Below are 17,552 nucleotides of genomic sequence, written 5' to 3'. Positions count from 1 at the left end.
CAAAACGCTCAGCTTCCAGGGCGGCCTTACAGGGAGTTGGGAAATGTTTATTCACGTGGGGCTGGGCTTGATCCTTGACCTCCATCCTTGCAAAACAGCCCTGACGAGGCTGGGATGATTGGAGTTAGGAGAGAGGAAGCAGCTCCCTGCTTTCTGGCCCGCCAGCAGCAAGGGAGCGGCAGGGAGCAAACGTCAGGCGGGGAGGAGGGCAGGGAGGGAAGGTCCGTCCGGATGCTCTCGCTCCCATGAGTCGTGGGGTGGAGGAGCCTGGAAAGGCAGCGTGAGCGTTGCCGACCAGCCTGCCAACATCGGCACTCGGATTGCGGTTGCCACTGAAGGAACGTCGTTTTGCTAAAGTCTACAGCCATGAAAACCTCCCAGCTATTGTTTAGCAGAGACCCATTAGCTTAATCCACTTACGAGCGGTGGGCAGAGGTATTGTACAGTGACATTTGGGTCAGAATAGCCAATTTGGCCACTTGGATGCTGAAAGAAATGCTGCTAGCTTTGTGTTTTAATGAAATATATTTCCACTTTGCTCTCCTATGCTTTCTAGTCTCATGGAAAAATGGTAAGCAAAGCACACAATTTTCTCTTTTTTTTTTTTTTTTTTTTTTCTTTTCGTGCAGTGTTGTAATGAGACAGGCAGAGCATATGTGCAGTGGGCAGGTCAGATGTTCCTCCTGGGCTGTCACTTGCTGTCAGGGAAAGATATAATGGCTGAGGAGGACCCACTGGAGCAGAAGAATCTGGGTTCTCTCATCTGCCACCATAAAATCCCATTTGGCCCTAGTGCGCAGCGCCAAGCCGATTCAGCCATCGTTAGTTGGGATGCGTTAGAGAAACACGGAGCTCTTCTTCCTCCTTCCCTGCTGTTACCTTTGCAAAGGTTCGGCAGTCCTTCAGAAGAAGGGACAGGGGCAGGCGCTGAGAGCAGTTATTAAAGTGCCTGAATAAAAGCGCGGTGCGTTTCGCCGCTCAGGTGTTGGGAGCGCGATGCGGTGCGACCAGCTCTCTCATTTTCTCTTGCAGTGGTCATACGGCTTTTACCTAATTCACCTTCAGGGGAAGCAGGGCTTCCAGTTCTTCTGCAAGACGGAGGAAATGAAGAGGAAATGGATGGAGCAGTTTGAAATGGCAATGTGAGCATCGGCGGCTGCTGTAGCCACGGCATGCCGTTGCCAAGCCCGGGGGAACAGTGTCTTGGACCAGCAGGTCACTGGAGACCAGCTCCAATAGCAAAGCCTGTGATGGGGAAGCTCGCGTGGGCTTGCTGGATGGGTCCCTGTGCAAAGGGAGCTTGGGTCCAGCATGCAATCGTCTACCCCGAGCATCTGCCCCAAAGCGTGGGTGGCGCACCTCTGAAAGGACGCCTTGCCGTGGTGTCAGGCCATGCGTGAAGCACCGAGCTGGGGCTGGAGGAAGGCGTTGCAAGAGGAGGGCAGCTGCTGCTGTGGGGAGCTGGTCCTGAGCAGAGCAGGGGTTGGCCCCGCACTGGCAGGTCTGGGCTGTTGAGTGACTCGGGCAAGGGCCAAATCAATGAATATTGTCCCAGGGGAAGGTTGATGGGCAAAATCCTCTCTCTGCACGCTCAAGCCCTGAGTCTGCTTTCACACTTGCTTTCATATCGGTCCGTGTGGTTTCCAAACTTCGACTGAAGTGCAAGCAGGGTGGCATGGCTTGTAGGGACAGGTTGGTAACCCCCTGGTCCTTTCCCTTAGGTCCAACATAAAGCCAGAGAAAGCCAATGCAAACCACCATAACTTTCAGATGTACACATTTGAAAAGACTACCAACTGCAAAGCCTGCAGGATGTTCCTGAGGTGAGCAACATCCTTCCAGCTTCTCTGCATCTGCATTAAAACACGGAAAGAAAATCTCAAAGCTGAGGCTGAATTAGGACTTTCTGACTTCTTGTTTTGCACAGAGGAACCTTCTACCAGGGCTATCTTTGCCCCAAATGTGGAGCAGGTGCCCATAAGGAGTGCTTGGAGATCATTCCTCCCTGCAAGATTGGTGAGTTATTTCGCATCGTGAGCAGCTTGTGCCAAGGAGGTGAATGATCTGAAAGATTTGCTCTATAAAGCACTAATGGTTGTTGATGCGTAACAAAATCTAAGTACACTTGCACCCACCCCCCAGGGCTGTAATTCACATCGGTTGGTGGTTTAAAAAACAGACAAACCAACCAAAACCCCCCCAAAACAAAGACCCGAACTCCATGTATGTCAGAGGGCTGCATCCAGCCCTCGTGCTGGGAGGGCATTTAAGAGAGATGGTGATTTCTTCATCAGAAGATGTTGGGTAGAGAAAGCGGAAGGGACTGCACCAGGGATCGCATTTCCAATGAGGAGATACCTTGTCTCTGGATCCCAAATACCCCATAGTACGGCAAACATTTGTGTCCTTGGTCTAAATTGGGCAAACCTGTGACTCCCTTCTGCTCGCCCAGGTCGGAGCCCTGCCGCTGCTTGGTGTGGGGGACTGTCGCGAGGTGGCTTGGGAGAGGTTTTGGGTGGGGAGTGGAGGGAGAAACAAAATCGCAGAACTTTGTGCCAGTGAGAAAATGTCCTTGTCCAGCTCCAGCCCCTCCCCAGGTCTTGCCTATCTGGTGCAAAGCGATGACTTGAGTGACCCCAGCCTCTGCTTAGGGCTTCCTCCATCGAGTTCAGCAGCTGATGCTGGTTTATGGATAGTCACAGCATCAAAAGAAAGAAAATGGGGTTTGTTGCCTGTTGAATTAACCACTTACTTCACCATTTGTCTTGCAGGTTCTTCAGCAGACCAGGTATGTTGGGTGATGGCCGTTTTCCTGCATCCCCCTCTGCCTCGGGCAGAGCCTGTGTCCTTGCCTGGTCCAGGTGTGGACAGCTCATGGGAAGAGCCAGCACTGGCCTCGGGGGGTTCCCAGCAACCCAGGGGGGCAGGACTGGAGACTGATGGCTTCTTCTCCAGCCTAAAACTGGCCCAGTTTGTGCAGCTCCACAGCCCTCAGGAGGTGCCAGCACCCAACTGGGGTGAGCACCATGGGCTGGGAGGTACCAGGAGAGGGTTTCTCATCCCGGTCGCTTCAGGCGGGGACTCATGGAGAGAGCTGAGACCAACATGTCCTCATGGAGACTTTTTTCTCTCTCTTTGCAGGATTCACTGAGTGCTGGACCTGGTAAGGGCATTACTGTATTTCAGGAGGGCAAGTAGAGACAGCATCTTGATTGTGGCTGCAGATGTCCCTACCACTGAGCATGTGGGAGGGGGAAGCTCCTTCCAAAACCAGAAAGGAGCATTAGTAGCTGCAGAAGGGTCCCGTGCCACCCTCGTGGCCAGCAATGGGGCACTGAGGTCTCTCCTGTCCCTGCTCCCCAAAGCAGCAGCTCGGGTCTCTTGCGGAAAGACCCAGCTCCCCGCCGAGGCTCAGCCCTCGCCCACCGCAGCCGCCCAGCACCACGTCCTTTCTTTGGGTGCATTCATGCCCCTGGCCTGCTCTGCCGTGCGAGTAAAGCTTCTGCACGTCACACCAGTCACCGAGGAGAGCCTGGCGAATTTCTTTGTGCCAGGTCGTCCTTCAAAGCAGACCAAACGCATCCTGCTTGTTGCCGATGGGAGCATTCCTGCCGGCGTGTGTCCGGGGATGTGCAGCTCCAGGCACTGCCCTCTCATGGGGCCATTAGCTGTGATGGTTGCTGCAGTATTTTTTCTTTTCCTTTGCTTAAAACTAGCCTAGACAGAGTGCTGGGCCTGCCCTGCCCCCATGCTCTGGCTTGAAGGAGAAGGAACAATTTGTTTTTGTGCTTTTTCTGGTGGAAGGAAAGCCAAGCCTGGCAAAAAGAAACCTGAATCAAATTGGCGGTTAAAAAAAAAAAAAAAAAAAGAGCAAAGCACAGAGTGCTCTCACTGGGCAGGGAGAGGCAGAGGTGGGGAAGGATTTTGGAGAGAAACGCTGTGGTTTTAGTGCAGCTGGGGAAGCTTATTTAATGCGCAGTTGTTGGCAAGACAACTGGACTTTGACTGTGACCTTCAGGGGCGTTCGGGTCCCAGGTCTGGCTGAAGTTCAGTGGAAGCCAAGGGTTCGCTGGTCCCTTTTGCAACCGCCGGTGCCACCGCTGAACCCGGCGGGGTTAGGCGGCGTCGCCTAACGAGAGCCGGTCTGCCACGGCGAGGTTCAAGCCCAGGTGCAGGGCTGGGAGTCGGAGCTTTGGCTCGGCTCGGCTCGGCTCGGTCCTTCATGGTTTTATTTTTGCATGGGGAACTCAATCATCCATGTAACTGCGGGAGCCAAGACCGTTCACTGTGGGCGCTGTTCTGTTCTGCTTTCATGCTTTCTGCCCCCAAATCCTGCCTGCTGGTGCCGTTAGATTCGTGGTTCACAGGATGAGGAACAACAGGCGTCAGGAGGGGTATTTTTGTTTTGTTTTCTCTTAGCAGGGACTAGGTGATGAGACTGTTTTGCTTCTCTCCCAGGTCCTAAAATGGTAGCGGTTCAGAATTACCACGGAAACCCAGCCCCCCCCGGGAAGCCAGTGCTGACGTTTCAAATCGGGGATGTGATCGAGCTGCTGAGGGGGGACCCTGACTCGCCGTGGTGGGAGGTGAGAGCGATTCTCCTTGGGAAATTCCCGGGAAGTTTTAAACCCGTGACTTCTGCATCATCCCTTTTATTTGTGGGCTTTCCCAGAGCACAGGGGTGCGCTGGGGGTTCAGAGTCGGGGGTGGGGGGGCTGCGAGGCAGTTTGGAGCCTGTGCCTATCCCTGCACGGCAAAAACATTGCTCCTCGTGCACGTCCCAGTCTGATGCCTGGCTTGGCTTTGCAGGGGCGGCTGCTGCAGACGAAGAAGTCGGGTTATTTTCCCAGCTCGTCGGTAAAGCCCTGCCCCGTTGACGCGAGGGTAAGTGCTGAAGAGGAGATGGAGCCGGGAGCACCAGGGTGGGCACTGGGGGCTGTCACGGGAGGTGCTGCTTTGGCAGTGCCTGTCGCTCTTCTCAGCCTTTTGCTTGAGACCTTGGTCCCTCCAGGAAACCCCTGGACCTTGAATGAGGCCGTTTACTGTGGCTGAAAGAGTGAGGAAGTGGATCCATCATCCCATGGTTGCAAATGTCCGGTCGGATTGGTCTCAGCCCTGTTTTCGAGGTTGGGGTTGGTGTGATCAGGTCCGGACTCCTCTGCAGGGCTGACTCGGGAGCAGAGTACTCGAGATCGGTCGCAGTATGGGAAAACTGCACTTTTTTTTTTTTTTTTTAATGGTCTTTTGTGATGTTGTCAGCTGCTTCCCAATTAAAAAACGGCTCGGGTAGATGAAAACCTGCAGCGTGCTCATCACAGCTGGGAGGCTGAGACAGAACTGCTCAGCTACAGCGCTGCCCTCCGCCGCTGAAGCCCGTAATTCAGAAACGGCTTGGCAGACGGAAACCTTCCCGTGGAGAAAAGCATCTCACTCGTGATGTCTGGCCTGATGAGACGCTGGCTCATCGGTAATAAGCAATGCTCTCTTTGCAGCCTCCCAACAGCCGGCCGCCCTCACGGGAGATAGACTACACGGCGTACCCGTGGTGAGTCGCCCTGCCTACCGCCGGGCAGTGTGCTGGACACAGCCTTCCTCTGGCCCTAAAGATATATTAACCTTGCCTTTTAATTGCTGCTTTGTCAGGAATCCGCTCTAATAATGCATTCCAAATGCAGGCTAGCAATGCTTTGCATCCCGCCTGCCCTGTGTCCACGGGGCTGCCGCTGCGGTGGCGTTTGGGTGTGGAAACCTGGTGCAACCCTCGCAGCATCAGTGGGGATGGAGAGGGTCAGAGGCAAAAGGAGAGATGCTGGTTTCTTTTCCCATTTGCTGTGTTTTCTGTACCCAGAAAACTGTTTCGGGAAGAACAAAAAGCAATTCCTGCCTTGGCGGTAGAGGCTGTGCTTGGCTTGCCTCCTGCTCCTTCCCTCCAGCTCCAGCCAGGTTTGCAAATGGATGAGTCTAAATTATCCCCACTCACAAGGTCTTGCTGAGGCCTCGTTTACCTGAGGGCTGATTCCCAGTTAGTGGGGTTTTCTAGATGTAAGATACTTCAAAGTGAAGAGGTTGCACTCTGCATCTGAGCAGCTTCTTGTGTATCTTGAGGCGCTTTGCTTTCTGCTCATGAAGTTTTGGGTGAGACCTGTTTCTCTACTTGCCTTGTCAAACCTTCATGCCTTTAAAAAAAGAGATGTATCTTTTTGTCTAAAACATGCCTGTTTTGAAGATAGGCATTAATTTTTAGTTAGTTAATTAATTAATTAACCTCTGGGCTCAGGTTCGCCGGGAACATGGAGCGGCAGCAGACGGACAACCTGCTCAAGTCTCACGTCAGCGGCACCTACCTGATCCGGGAGCGGCCGGCCGAGGCCGAGCGCTTTGCCATCAGTATTAAGTGGGTAACACTGAGTAATTTAGCAATACTGGCTCACAAGGGCAAGACGGGGCTGGAGCACACGGCTGCGTTTTCTTGAGTGCCTTCGCTACCGTTCGCAGGTTCAATGAGGAGGTGAAGCACATCAAGGTGGTGGAGAAGGACAACTGGATTCACATCACGGAAGCCAAGAAGTTTGAAAGCTTGCTGGTAGGTTTTTGTAGCCCCTTCGAGCGCGCACACCGTCCCTGCAAGTTGCGCAGAGGACGGTGGAGAGAGCTGGGTGCCTCTCCCTCCTTCCCAGGAGCTGGTTGAGTACTACCAGAGCCATTCACTGAAGGAGAGCTTCAAGCAGCTGGACACAACGCTGAAATACCCCTACAAATCTCGGGAGCGCTCTACCTCCAGGACCTTCACCCGCTCTCCAGGTAAAACCCAGCTCAGACGCGCGAGCAGGCGCCGTTAAACCCCCGATGGGAAATCTCAGCCTTTCGGCAAGGTGTAGGAGCGCCGTCTGGATGAAGGGATTTATGGCTTTGCTGTAGGGCTGGAGCCCCCCAGTTTGCAAACAAGTCTCCTGCTCAGCTGGTGGCATTTTGAGGACGGGTCTCACAGGAGGTGGCGGGGGTCGAGGGGGTCCCCAGGGCTGCCCGGCACTGCCCCTCCAAGCTCATGCAGCTCTGCGGGGCGGGTGCAGCCTCCCAGGGAGAGCTCTTGCTGGGGGAGGCTGGTTTCTTTCCTGAGGTTTCCCACCCCCTAGTCCTGCCGGGAGAGGGGCTGCGGCTGCAGGGGCAGCCCGTCTGCCTGTGATGGTGTGATGCAGAGATGTGATGCTCTGGTAGCGGGGTGTACCGTGTCTTACCTGCCCACGTGAGTTTTTGTGCGTGTGTTTTAATGGATCCAGTTCCAGTGTGACTTGGGATGGTTTGAATCCCAGTGGGACTCCTTTAATGGAGATGATGGGAGAAATGGTAAGTCCGTGTGTAAAATTTAAAAAAAAAAAAAAAAAAGAAAAAAAGAAAACCAAATGGAAAGCAAAATGTGCATTAGTGCAAAATGTTCCATTTTGTCTAAAAGCCTGGGTGCAGAAATAACTCTTTGTGGGGAAAAGTGCATTTTTAAAAAACTTTTTCCATGGTATGTTTTGAAAAGAATACCAAAGGAAGATAGTTTTTAATAGTTGGTTAAATATCCTTCGACATAAAATACAACCCTAGGATGACTTCTGAGCCCCCACACTCGCTGTGGGGCTGCGGCTGGACCTGCTGCCGGCTGTCCCAGCTCCAAGCCTGTGCACAAGGCCTTCTGCATGCTTTGCCCTGTATTTCTCCGTCGGCTTTTAAAGCATTTTGCATTATAATTTTTATATTTTTTTTTTCCAATTTCCTTTTTAATGCGTGTTCTGCCTCTTTCTGTTTCTCTCTAACCTCTTTGCAGCCTCCTGCGCTTCCTACAACTTTTCTTTTCTCAGTCCTCAGGGCCTCAACTTTTCTTCTCAGAGCTCCTCCAGTCCCTTCTGGTCAGGTACCAGTGCCTCTCCCCGCCGGAGAGACCTGCCGCCTTCCCCAGGCTGCAGCATCCCCAGCTTGAAAGCCATCGCCAGCGGGACCTGTGGGGTCCCCGCTGTCCCTCCATCCCCCCGCAGGCAGTTCAGGGGGTCCCCAGTGCTGCCCTGGGGCACAGCCTGGCAATAAGTTAATTAACCAAGGCTTGGCTGGAAGCAAAATGCCATCTCCCCAAAATCAAGGCCAGAGAGGAGGTGGAGTTGTCACTATTTGAGAAAGGGGGGCTAAAATAAATGAAAAAATGAATCCAGCGCATTGGGATCTCATGATGTACTTCAAGCTTGACCTGTTTATCCCGTGTGTTTCACTGAACGAGCATTGGCATCACACCGTCTTCCAGACTGTTTCTCCTTGCTGTCCAAGGAGAACATCTCAATGTCCGGCAGCTTTTGAGCTCTGGTGTCTGAGGCTGCTCAGGAGCCCCTTGCTGAGGAGGCGGGGGGGGAACCCGCGCTGTCAAATGTGCTTTGGGGCTCAGACTCCCTGCAGAGAGTGCAGTGGTGCTCCAGGCTTTGAACCCCATTGATTAGATGCGTTACAGACCGGTGTCTTCTGCCCTGTTTGGCGGGGATCAGAGCGACATCGTGCCAGTTCGTTTTTTTCCCATTTAAGCTTGTGCCTTTCAGTATTTTCTTTAGGCTGGACAGGGAAAATCATTGGCAAAGCCACACGTGCTTTCCTTGGTGCTGTGTTTGGGAAGAACACGTAACTTTTCGAGGTATTAGAACATAATTCTGGGCATTTGGGATCCTTTAACTGCATAGGAAGTATTGCAGAAAGTAATTTGTGCAGCAGTGGGCTCCGAGCAAGCTCCTGATGAAAGAGTTCAAAGCGGCCAAGATTCTCGCTCCGTTCTCCAGCCTGGCTGCCTGGCGAGGACGGACGAGCCCTCCAGTGATTGCACATTGTATGTCTGGACCGTCTCCATCGCCATCCTCATCTCCTTCCACCCCGAAAGCTGAAAACCTGGGCAAAGCTTTTCCTTAAACTTAGTTCAACCTCGGTTTGCAAACTTTTAAAATTGAAATTAAACCTCGAAAATCCTGGGACAAAAAAGGGCAGCTTCACCGAAACATGGTGTCCCTTCAGGGTAGGGGTTTTTTTCAATCTTCAGAGGAGAGGTGTGTTTTTCTCTTCCTCTGACCATCCCATCCCTCCCTCTGTTGCTCTCCAGCCCTCCTTCCCCCTACTTAGACGTTGGGGCAGGGATGCTGAGCACCGTCCCTGCCTTTCCCCCCCTCACTGCTGCTCCTTCTTGTGCCTCCACAAGCATCCCCTGCCTGAAGTGATGGAGATCCGTGATGCTGGGGCCATGCCAGTGGTGGCGGAGGCCAGATCCTGGGATGCCCCACAGGGCCATGCTTCTTATCTCGAGCTTGTTGGTCAGCGTTAGGGTTTGCAGGGGGCTTTTGCACCGTTTGGTCTGTTACAGGACCAAATTTCCAAGGCCCCTGGCTGGCAGGGACAGGAGGAGGGAGGATACCGGGTTAGCAGCTTGTTCCTCCTCGTGGCAAAGCACACGGGTTTTGCCCAGCGTCTCTCGGGGAAGCCAATCCAAATACCTCAGTTTTTTGAAGTAGTTAAAATACAAGCAGTTTGCTAAATCTCCTTTTCACAAGGTGGTCCCATCAGGTGCTGGGAGCTGCGTGCCAGCCAGACCTGACATAATGGGTGGAACAGGATTTTTCCATGATTTCATTGTTAATGATCACGTATTCCTGTGAAATCTTTTCTTTCGCCACCTCCTTCCCCCTCACCTCAGCGATCCCCACCAAGGGGTCACAGCCTCTCCTGGTCAGGAGAAGAGGGGCTTCCCAAGCCCATGGAGCTGTTTAAAGCCCAGCAGGAATCCAGTTTAACCCCGGCTGCCCCAGACCGTGTGGGGCTGAGCAGTTCAAACGAGGCCAGCCCCACCATCCGAGCTGGTCCGGGTCGTGCCATTGCAATGGGAGCCAGCACCGCGGTGGAAAACCCAGGTTGAACCTCACCAAGCTTTCCCCAGGCTTCGGCCGGTCCCGTGCGGCGGAGCAGCTCCCGACTCCCTCTGCTTTGTCCCCTCGCAGTGTTCACCCCACGGGTCATAGGGACGGCGGTGGCACGATACAACTTCGCAGCGCGGGACATGCGGGAGCTCTCGCTGCGAGAGGGCGACGTGGTGAAGATCTACAGCAGGATTGGCGGGGACCAGGGATGGTGGAAGGGGGAAACCAACGGAAGAGTGAGTGCATCCGGATAATGTCCTGCCCCGTTTCTGCAGCGCACAGTCCTCCCTACTCTCAGCCTTCCCGGCCAGAGCACAACGTGCTGTCAGGACAGCCCAGGGCAGGGACACATGTCCCGCTCCCTCTTGCTCTTTTCTGGCTTGAGGGTGGGCTGTCGTCTCACGAGAGCCAGCGTTGTGTCGCCAGTCGGTGCTTTGTGAGCGTGGCAGGCGATGCCCAGCGCGTGCAGGCAGATGGGAGCGGGCAGGCGGGCACGCCAGCTCGGGCCGTGTTCGGCTCTGCCCTTCCTTAAACCTGCCCCTGGGTGGATTTATGCAGGAGTGGCTCTGCAGGTGAAAGGCTCAGCATCCTGGTGACAAGCAGCAGGCTGATGGCTTGACCTGGTGTCCTGCAGAGTCTGTAGCACTGGGGATAGATTCTCCTTGCCCTGATCCCTTGTGTACCTGGGAGGCAGCCCGTGTGTCCCAGGCAATGTATAGTTGCTAGCTCCATCCCAAATCAGGGTGTGACGGCTGCACTGCCCTCACCACGGTGCGTTGGGATGTGGGCACATCCAGCATGATGTGACTTGCCGGGAACAGTGCGTGGTGGGGGCGGGGAATAGTCCCAGTGACGGGCCAGGAGGTCCCTTGAGCTCCCCAGTCTCCAGCTCACCTCTCCGCTTCCCCGGCAGGTCGGCTGGTTTCCCTCGACGTACGTGGAAGAGGAAGGGGTGCAGTGACTGCGGGGATACCCGATGGAAAGTCGCCGAGCGCCCAGAGCGAGCCGCTGCAGACCGTGCACACTTGTCCCGACGCCCGCGGCTCCCCGCGAGACGCGGCCGGGCGCCTCCCAGGACTGCTCCTTGGCGGACTCCTCCGCAATCCGTTCCTCTGTACAGTGTGTGTGTGCGCGCGTGCGTCGGGGCCGCCGCCGGCCTCGCTCCCGTTACGTGTATAGAAGATTGATGGTCTGTCGGATAACGTTCGTGTAGCAGCTGCAGAAGAGTCCCGGGAAAGCTGCGCTCCCCTGCATGGACAGAGCTGAGAGACTCTGCGCGGTGCCCGCCGGAGGATGGGGTCCTCCGAACCTCTTTGACTCGAGGTGTTTTAAAAGCCACCGTGGTGATGGTGGTGGGAGGGTGAGGCTGAAGGTTTGCGCCTGGGCTGGTGGCCGGGTGTGGCAAGGGGAGAATTTGGGGGTTTCTCAAGGGAGGGAGCGACTCAGCCCCGAGGAGACGATGTGGATCCCCTCGGGTGGGCTCTCCGGGTCGGGATTTGGGCAGCCGCCCTGGCAGCCGTGCGGCAGCGCCCAGCAGCACCGTGCTGTGGCCGGGGCGAGGGGGCAGAGCGGGGAGACCCGACCCCGGGAGGAGGAAGGGGCTGTTGCTCATCTCCGAAGGATGCCAGCTGCGGACCCGGGAGCGCGTTTGGACCATCAGACAGAGGCTGGAAGTGGACCTCTAGGTCAGAGGGGAAAGAGCCGTTTTGGCATCCCAAGCCCGTTTTCTTTACAACCACCTTCAGCCCTACCAGCCTTGCTGCAGGCGGAGGGGGCAGCCCAGGGCGCACACTGGTGCCACTGGTGAGCAGGAGGTCTCGGCGCGTTGCAGGACTGGAGGTGCGCTTTGCCACGCAAGGGTTTCGGAGGCCACCGAGGCACCAGGTACACGCAGAGGAGTGGACGGGAGCGTGGGTCTGTGCTGCCCTTGCTCCCAGCTTGGTCCTGCCGCAGGCAGGACACCCCCCCCCCCCAAGCCAGGCTGACTTTTCTTGCAGCCATGACACGTCCCACCTCGCTGAGCTCGGGGGGGGCAAACCCACCTGAGTAAGGGCTATGATATCAACTCCTGATTTATCTCGCCGAGTTGTGAAAGCATCTCTTCTTCCCCAGCTGTGTGCACTTTTGGGGGCTGTGAGCATTGCCCCCTCTTCCTCCCACAGTCTGTTACTGCTGCTGTTGTCAAGTAAAGGTCCGTCTGTCTTGGCGTTGCCGCTGTGTTCTGAGCACCGTCCGTCTGAGTCTGTTCTTTCCCAAGTGCAGTCCCCGTGGTTGGCAGGCAGAGCTGCCGGCTGGAAATCCCAGCCATTGGCTTCTGCTGGGCGCTGGCTTTGCTCTCCAGCGCCAGAATTTCCTTCCAAAGTGCAAATATGAATGAATACGTGTGTGGCAGGGAACAACTTCCCCCTATCCGTTATCTGAGCCCCAGGAGATGCCCTCCAGCCCTTCTGAATAAGTGGCATTTTGAACTGGTGCTTCCATGCTCCGACGTTGTTCCCTGGGATTTGCGGTGGTCCTGCCGGGGGGCACTGTGTTCCTGCTGCGGGCTCTTGGCATGGTGCTGGCACAGGTCTAGGAGATGCCGGCGTTGGGGAGGGGTGAGTGGTGCTGATGCCCTCGGTCCCTGGCACGGGGGTACCGCAGCAGCTTGGCTGCAAACAGAGCAAGTGTGCTGCTTGGGATAATAAATGGAAGAGTTTGAGGCTCTCACGGAAAAGGGATCGATATTAACTTGGAAATTAAATGCCGATGCTCAGTGACAAGCCCAGAGCCGCCCGACTTCGCTGCCCGTTCCTGCTGGAGCCCCGTGGGTGCCCCCGCTCCCGGTGCCCCCGGGGGAGCAGGGTGGGTGCAGCCGGTGTCTGGCTGGGGCAGATGCCCACCGGGGGGGTCTTGCCCTGCGAGGTGACGGGGACACGGAGGGGGCTCGGGGCTTTCCCAAGGTACTGTTTGGTGCTAACCTCTCCCAGCCAGCCCCTCGGTGCGCTCAAGGGGGAGCAGCCCGTGGGGAGCTGGCAATGCCCTGCTCCTCCTGGACAAGGCAAAGGGACCCGCTCCGATTCCCGGCGCTGTGCTGGAGCTGAGGGTATATTTAGGGGGGGTGAGACACACGCGTGCACGCACACCCCCGAGACAAACTCACGATGGCTCGTGTTCTGCCTCCGATCCTAAAGCCTTACGCGACCCTCCTGTGTAACACAACCGGTTGTAAGGTGGCAAGGGTGTCCCCTCCGGACAGCACGTCCTCGGTCACGGGGACCGTGGCACCGTCTCTCCCTTACGCCCCAAAGGGGTCCCCAATCTCCGCCGCTGCCTGCGCTCCCCTCCCAGCCCTGCCAAATCCCCCCTGTCCCTCCGGAGAGCTCTCCCCCTTGTGTTTACTGTTGTAAGAAACTTGTTAAAAGGATTGTTTTGTTTGTAAGTAATTATTCAGCCATTTGCCACAATATATATCTGTGAATAAGAAAGGGAAATGTTTTTTTATGATGATGAGAAAATTGTATATATATTTTAGTTCATCGCAGATCATTCAAAATTGCAATGGGATACGTTGGAAAATAATATGTAAATTCCTTGGGTTTTTCCTTTGCACTGCACTAACTGGGGAAGGGTGGAGGGGGTTTAAAGATGAAACTGTTTGTTTATGGAATAGTTTATAGCTGGGAATTTGGAAATCATTTGGGATAGCTTGTAATGCTGGAATAGAAACTTTAGCTGCTACTTAGAAACCCTTTTGCATGTGGTTTTTCCAGACCTTTTTAAGTTACAATACGTCAAAGTAAATTCCACAACGAAAAAATAAAGTGTAATTTTGCTGATAGGTTTTTTTTTCCCAGCCATAGTTTTTACTTGGCATCAGGCTTGTGTCGGGCTTCTTGTCACTAAAGCCCCCTTGGCTGTGCTGGTGCCAGAGGGTGGCTTGGCCAGTCCAGGGGAGACACGTGCTCACGGGGACGGACCCTTTCCAGTTCTGCCGTGAACTGTGTTCGTACCCTTCCAAAACCCAGGGCAGATCCTTCCCGCGGTGCCAGACACGGCTCTTTGCGGTGAGGCGCTGCTGAAGCTGAGCACTCGCCTCTCGAGTTCCTCCTCCTTGTTTCTGGAGCGGTTGCCTCTGGTCCAGTTGTCCCACGCTCCTGCTGGGCAGCTTTCCTGGGGCTCCTCTCCCTGTCGCAGCCGAACCGCTGGGAGATGAGAGGAGGAGGAGGATTTTCCACAGCTTTTAGTCACTCCTGAGTACCATATTCCAGAATCCCACTCGGCCCTGCATGCAAGCAGCGTTTTCCAGAGCGATAAAAGAATCCGCACAGTTGCTTGTAAAATAACCTGAGGCATTGCTGGAGGTTTCACCCCAGAGCAGAGGTGTCACTGTGAGCTGCCCTGTCGTTTAATTAATAATACTAATTTTTCGCTGCTCGTGGAGTCCCCGGTGCTTTCTCCTTCTCACTTCAGCTTTCACAGGGTCAGCTGAAAGGGGCTGTAGCAATGAGCAGAGGCGTTTTACTCGGAGAAGCAGGATGTGAGCTGGGCTCTACCTTTTGGATGCTGGTTTGGAAAGATGCTGCCCAGCCAGGTATTTAGCCTTGGCCGAGGTGACGACGCCTGCCTGGGATCAACCTTTTCCCTATCATGGCAGTTCAGTCCAGGACAAGCTCTCTGACGTGCACCAAGTATGAGATACCCGGTTTTGGTGCCTGGATGCTCTCCGGCCAGCCATGAGCAGGGCACCGAGCGGGTCAGGCATCACCCTTGGGTGCCCGCGGTGCGGCTGGGGAGGTGCTGTGCTGGAGCCTGGAGGTGGCTGATGGCTGCAAGAGCAGGTAAATGCAAAAATCTGCTTCCATGCAAGGTTCTGCCTCTGGTGACATCCCTGCCACGCCAGGGGCTGGCTTCTCCATGACAGCCAGTGACATCTGACCCTCGGGGGGTGGCTGGAGCCAGCAGCGTCGCAGCCTTGGCTGGGTGGGTGCCTCGACAGCCGGCTTTGCTCAGCTCCACATCCAAACCCCCCACTGGGGTTTGCACTGATGAGGGCTGCTGCCTCGGGGATAAAGGGGGCATTTATTCACCGCAGCCAGGTGCCGTAACCAGACCAGGAGCAGCATTCCCAGGGGCACTAACAGGAGAATAAATCTCCAGCCATGGCCAACACAGCTGGCTCCAGCCCTGCGTGGACCCCAGCCTGCCCCAGGAGGGGGGGATGCACCAGACACTGTTTTCTTTTTATTTATTTATTATGATTTTTTTTTTTCCCCCCAGCAATAGCAGCTGCTGACATAATCTCTCACATTAACTGAGCTCTCCAGGGCGCTGCCTCTGCTCTGAGCAAACGCTGCGCGGGGGGTGGTTGCATTTGCTGGCTGCCCTCTGCGAACAGCAGGTCCCGCTCTGTGCCGCAGAGTGTGACAGCCACCCTGCAAACGTCCCGTGTGGCTGGGCCTTGAGCATGCCCTGCGGCCTCGGTGGCCTGTGGCCACCTCCCTTGGCCACCTCCTTCTGCCACCTTGGCTGCCCCTCACTGCAAGCAGGCGGTGCGAGCTGTCCAGCTCCATGGACCCCAAACCGAAGGTCTAAACCGCTGTGCAATCGGGATGGGGAAACTGAGGCAGGGGGTTGCCGAGAGCAGAGCTCAGAAAAGCTCTGCCCGGCAGGGCTGTGATGGATCGAGCCTGCTTTTTGATTTGGGGTCATGCACTGGTAGTGCTTTCCGAAGGTCGAATTCGGACTGCGGTGCAGGGGAGAGCGAAGCCAGCTCTGCACGGGTGCTTGGGCGGGCTGCAGCGATGGGGACGGTGACGGCACACGCTTGCAGCCCGGTGCACGCAGTGATCAGCTGCAGTTTTGCAGCACGCCTGGCTAGCTCAGTCCTGCATTAGCCATAATGTCTCCTGTGACCTAGAAAACTCCAGCTGGCGCATGCAAACTGCTTTGCTCCTTTATTTTATAATAAATCTAAGAGTTCTAGGGAAAAGAGTGAACTGGCTTAGGCTCCCTCTACATTGCACTGACCACCAAAAAAAATAACCACCCTCATTCTTGCTCTGGAGCCTGGGGCTTGGAGAAGGACTGAAGTCACCTCTGCTTTCTCCAGTGTCTATCCTGAGCTTGGTGAATGGCTCAGGCTGCTGAAAGCTTACTTGGGCTTGTATTGTTTTAGGTCAGGTCTAACCCAAAGGTCGTATTTATAGTTAGGACATGCTGATGAAATGGTTCTGGCCTGTCAAACAGAAACATCCCACTGCAAACAGGAGTTTAGACTTGTTTGCATCTCTGTGGTTATTTTGAGCAATTAGTCCACAGAGAAGGCTGGAGGGATTGGGGCGTTCTCTTGGAAACCTAGAAACTGATTTTATCTTTGGGAGAAATGCTGCCTGAGACAGGAACAAGTGAACCCCTCCGCTTCTATCCAAACCTATCCCAGACTGGGGGGGAATTTGGACGCAGACTGGGTACCGTGGTGTGTTCAGCGTGCGAGAGCAGAGGCGTGGGGAGCAGCAGGGGGCACTTCCCAGGGTCACAGTGCTGTCAAATGCTAAAAGCCCCCCGAAAACACCACCCGTGGGCTGATTGGGGCAGGCCATGGGTGGGCAATACTGCCCAGGGGACACTGCAGGGACCACGATGCTGCTTGAACCCCAACCCCACCAACCGCTGGCCAAGCCCTGGCTCCACCCCGACCTCTGCTTCTCCAAGATATCCGAATCGGGCCCTTCAGAGCTGCCTTTAAAGAACTTGCGTCGCCTGCAAACCCTGCCCAAACAGGCCCTAATTTCAGGGGTGAGTTCTGGGCAGGAGGAGCAATAAACCTTTGGGTTGGGAGATCTAAATCAAATGTTTATTCTCCTGCCTTCTCTAAATTAAATTTTTTTGGTGTTCCCACCTTTGCTTTGAGCTCTCGGGTCTGGCTTAGGAAACGTGTCAATTTATTTTAATTCTGCTCTTAAAATGCAACTGCTGGGAACTCCGGCAGGAGGGTCAGATGGTGCCCTTCCTCGCCGTGTTTGCTTTCTGGCATCCAGCTGACAGCTCCAGCCAGCGCCGAGCGAGCCCAGGAGGCTGCGAGTCCCCCACTGGCCCCAGCTGGGCTGTTTGTTCTCCACTGGGCACCGAGCCGGAGAGAAAAGCAGCATTTTCCTCCCCGTTTTGAATTTCTCCGCTCTGCCTGACTTTTCTTCTTCGTTGGGAAGCAGCAGAGCCACAAGAAGGGGTAAGGGGGAGGTAAGCCCCTGTTTCCCAGCCGCCTGGGCTGGCTCCACGTGCCTCCGGTGCTGGTTAATGTTTTTTGCAGCAGGGGCCGAAGGGACGGTTGTGCACGGAAGAGGAGGAGGAGGAGGAGAGCATCGGAGGAAGGCAGCGGCCCCACAGCCATCGCGGCAAGGAAAGCCAGCCCGGAGCGAGCCTCGCCGGTGAGTGGAGCCCGGCGAGTGGCAGCTGCGGGTGGTGGGAACCCACCATGGGCTGTCGGAGAAACTCCTGAGGGTGTCGTGGGATTTCCCGAGCGGGATTTTGCGGCTTGGCTGGGCTGCGGGGGGACAGAGGGTGTTTTGGAGGCCGCGTGGCAGCGAGCGGGGGGAGTCCCGGTGGGGCAGCCCCCGGACGCTGCTCATGGCTTGTGGGGGGGGGGCTCGTGCT

At 55.4% G+C, this 17,552-nt stretch overlaps 1 protein-coding gene across 4 annotated transcripts in view; it reads left to right on the top strand.

Moving 5' to 3' along the window:
- VAV2 (vav guanine nucleotide exchange factor 2) overlaps positions 1–10,881 on the top strand; it is a 145,336-nt gene extending 134,455 nt beyond the window's left edge. Inside the window, exons 16-30 of one of the 4 annotated variants that reach the window (XM_086475499.1) lie at positions 557–571; positions 1,033–1,142; positions 1,722–1,823; positions 1,928–2,016; positions 2,772–2,788; positions 3,142–3,163; positions 4,459–4,586; positions 4,810–4,884; positions 5,493–5,545; positions 6,278–6,394; positions 6,496–6,583; positions 6,678–6,801; positions 7,811–7,897; positions 10,002–10,156; positions 10,834–10,881. In XM_086475499.1, the coding sequence (XP_086331625.1) occupies positions 557–571; positions 1,033–1,142; positions 1,722–1,823; positions 1,928–2,016; positions 2,772–2,788; positions 3,142–3,163; positions 4,459–4,586; positions 4,810–4,884; positions 5,493–5,545; positions 6,278–6,394; positions 6,496–6,583; positions 6,678–6,801; positions 7,811–7,897; positions 10,002–10,156; positions 10,834–10,881 (1,230 nt within the window). Of the gene's footprint in view, positions 1–556; positions 572–1,032; positions 1,143–1,721; positions 1,824–1,927; positions 2,034–2,771; positions 2,789–3,141; positions 3,164–4,458; positions 4,587–4,809; positions 4,885–5,492; positions 5,546–6,277; positions 6,395–6,495; positions 6,584–6,677; positions 6,802–7,810; positions 7,898–10,001; positions 10,157–10,833 lie in introns of all 4 variants that reach the window. The other 3 variants (XM_086475501.1, XM_086475500.1, XM_086475503.1) reach the window with 3 other exon arrangements.
- Positions 10,882–17,552: the final 6,671 nt, after the last annotated feature.

This window comes from Leptosomus discolor, chromosome 19 (assembly GCF_034619465.1).
Source record: "Leptosomus discolor isolate bLepDis1 chromosome 19, bLepDis1.hap2, whole genome shotgun sequence".
Taxonomy (NCBI): domain Eukaryota; kingdom Metazoa; phylum Chordata; class Aves; order Leptosomiformes; family Leptosomidae; genus Leptosomus; species Leptosomus discolor.
The sequence above is the reverse complement of the archived record's forward strand: the minus strand, read 5'-3'. Positions and strand labels throughout refer to the sequence as shown.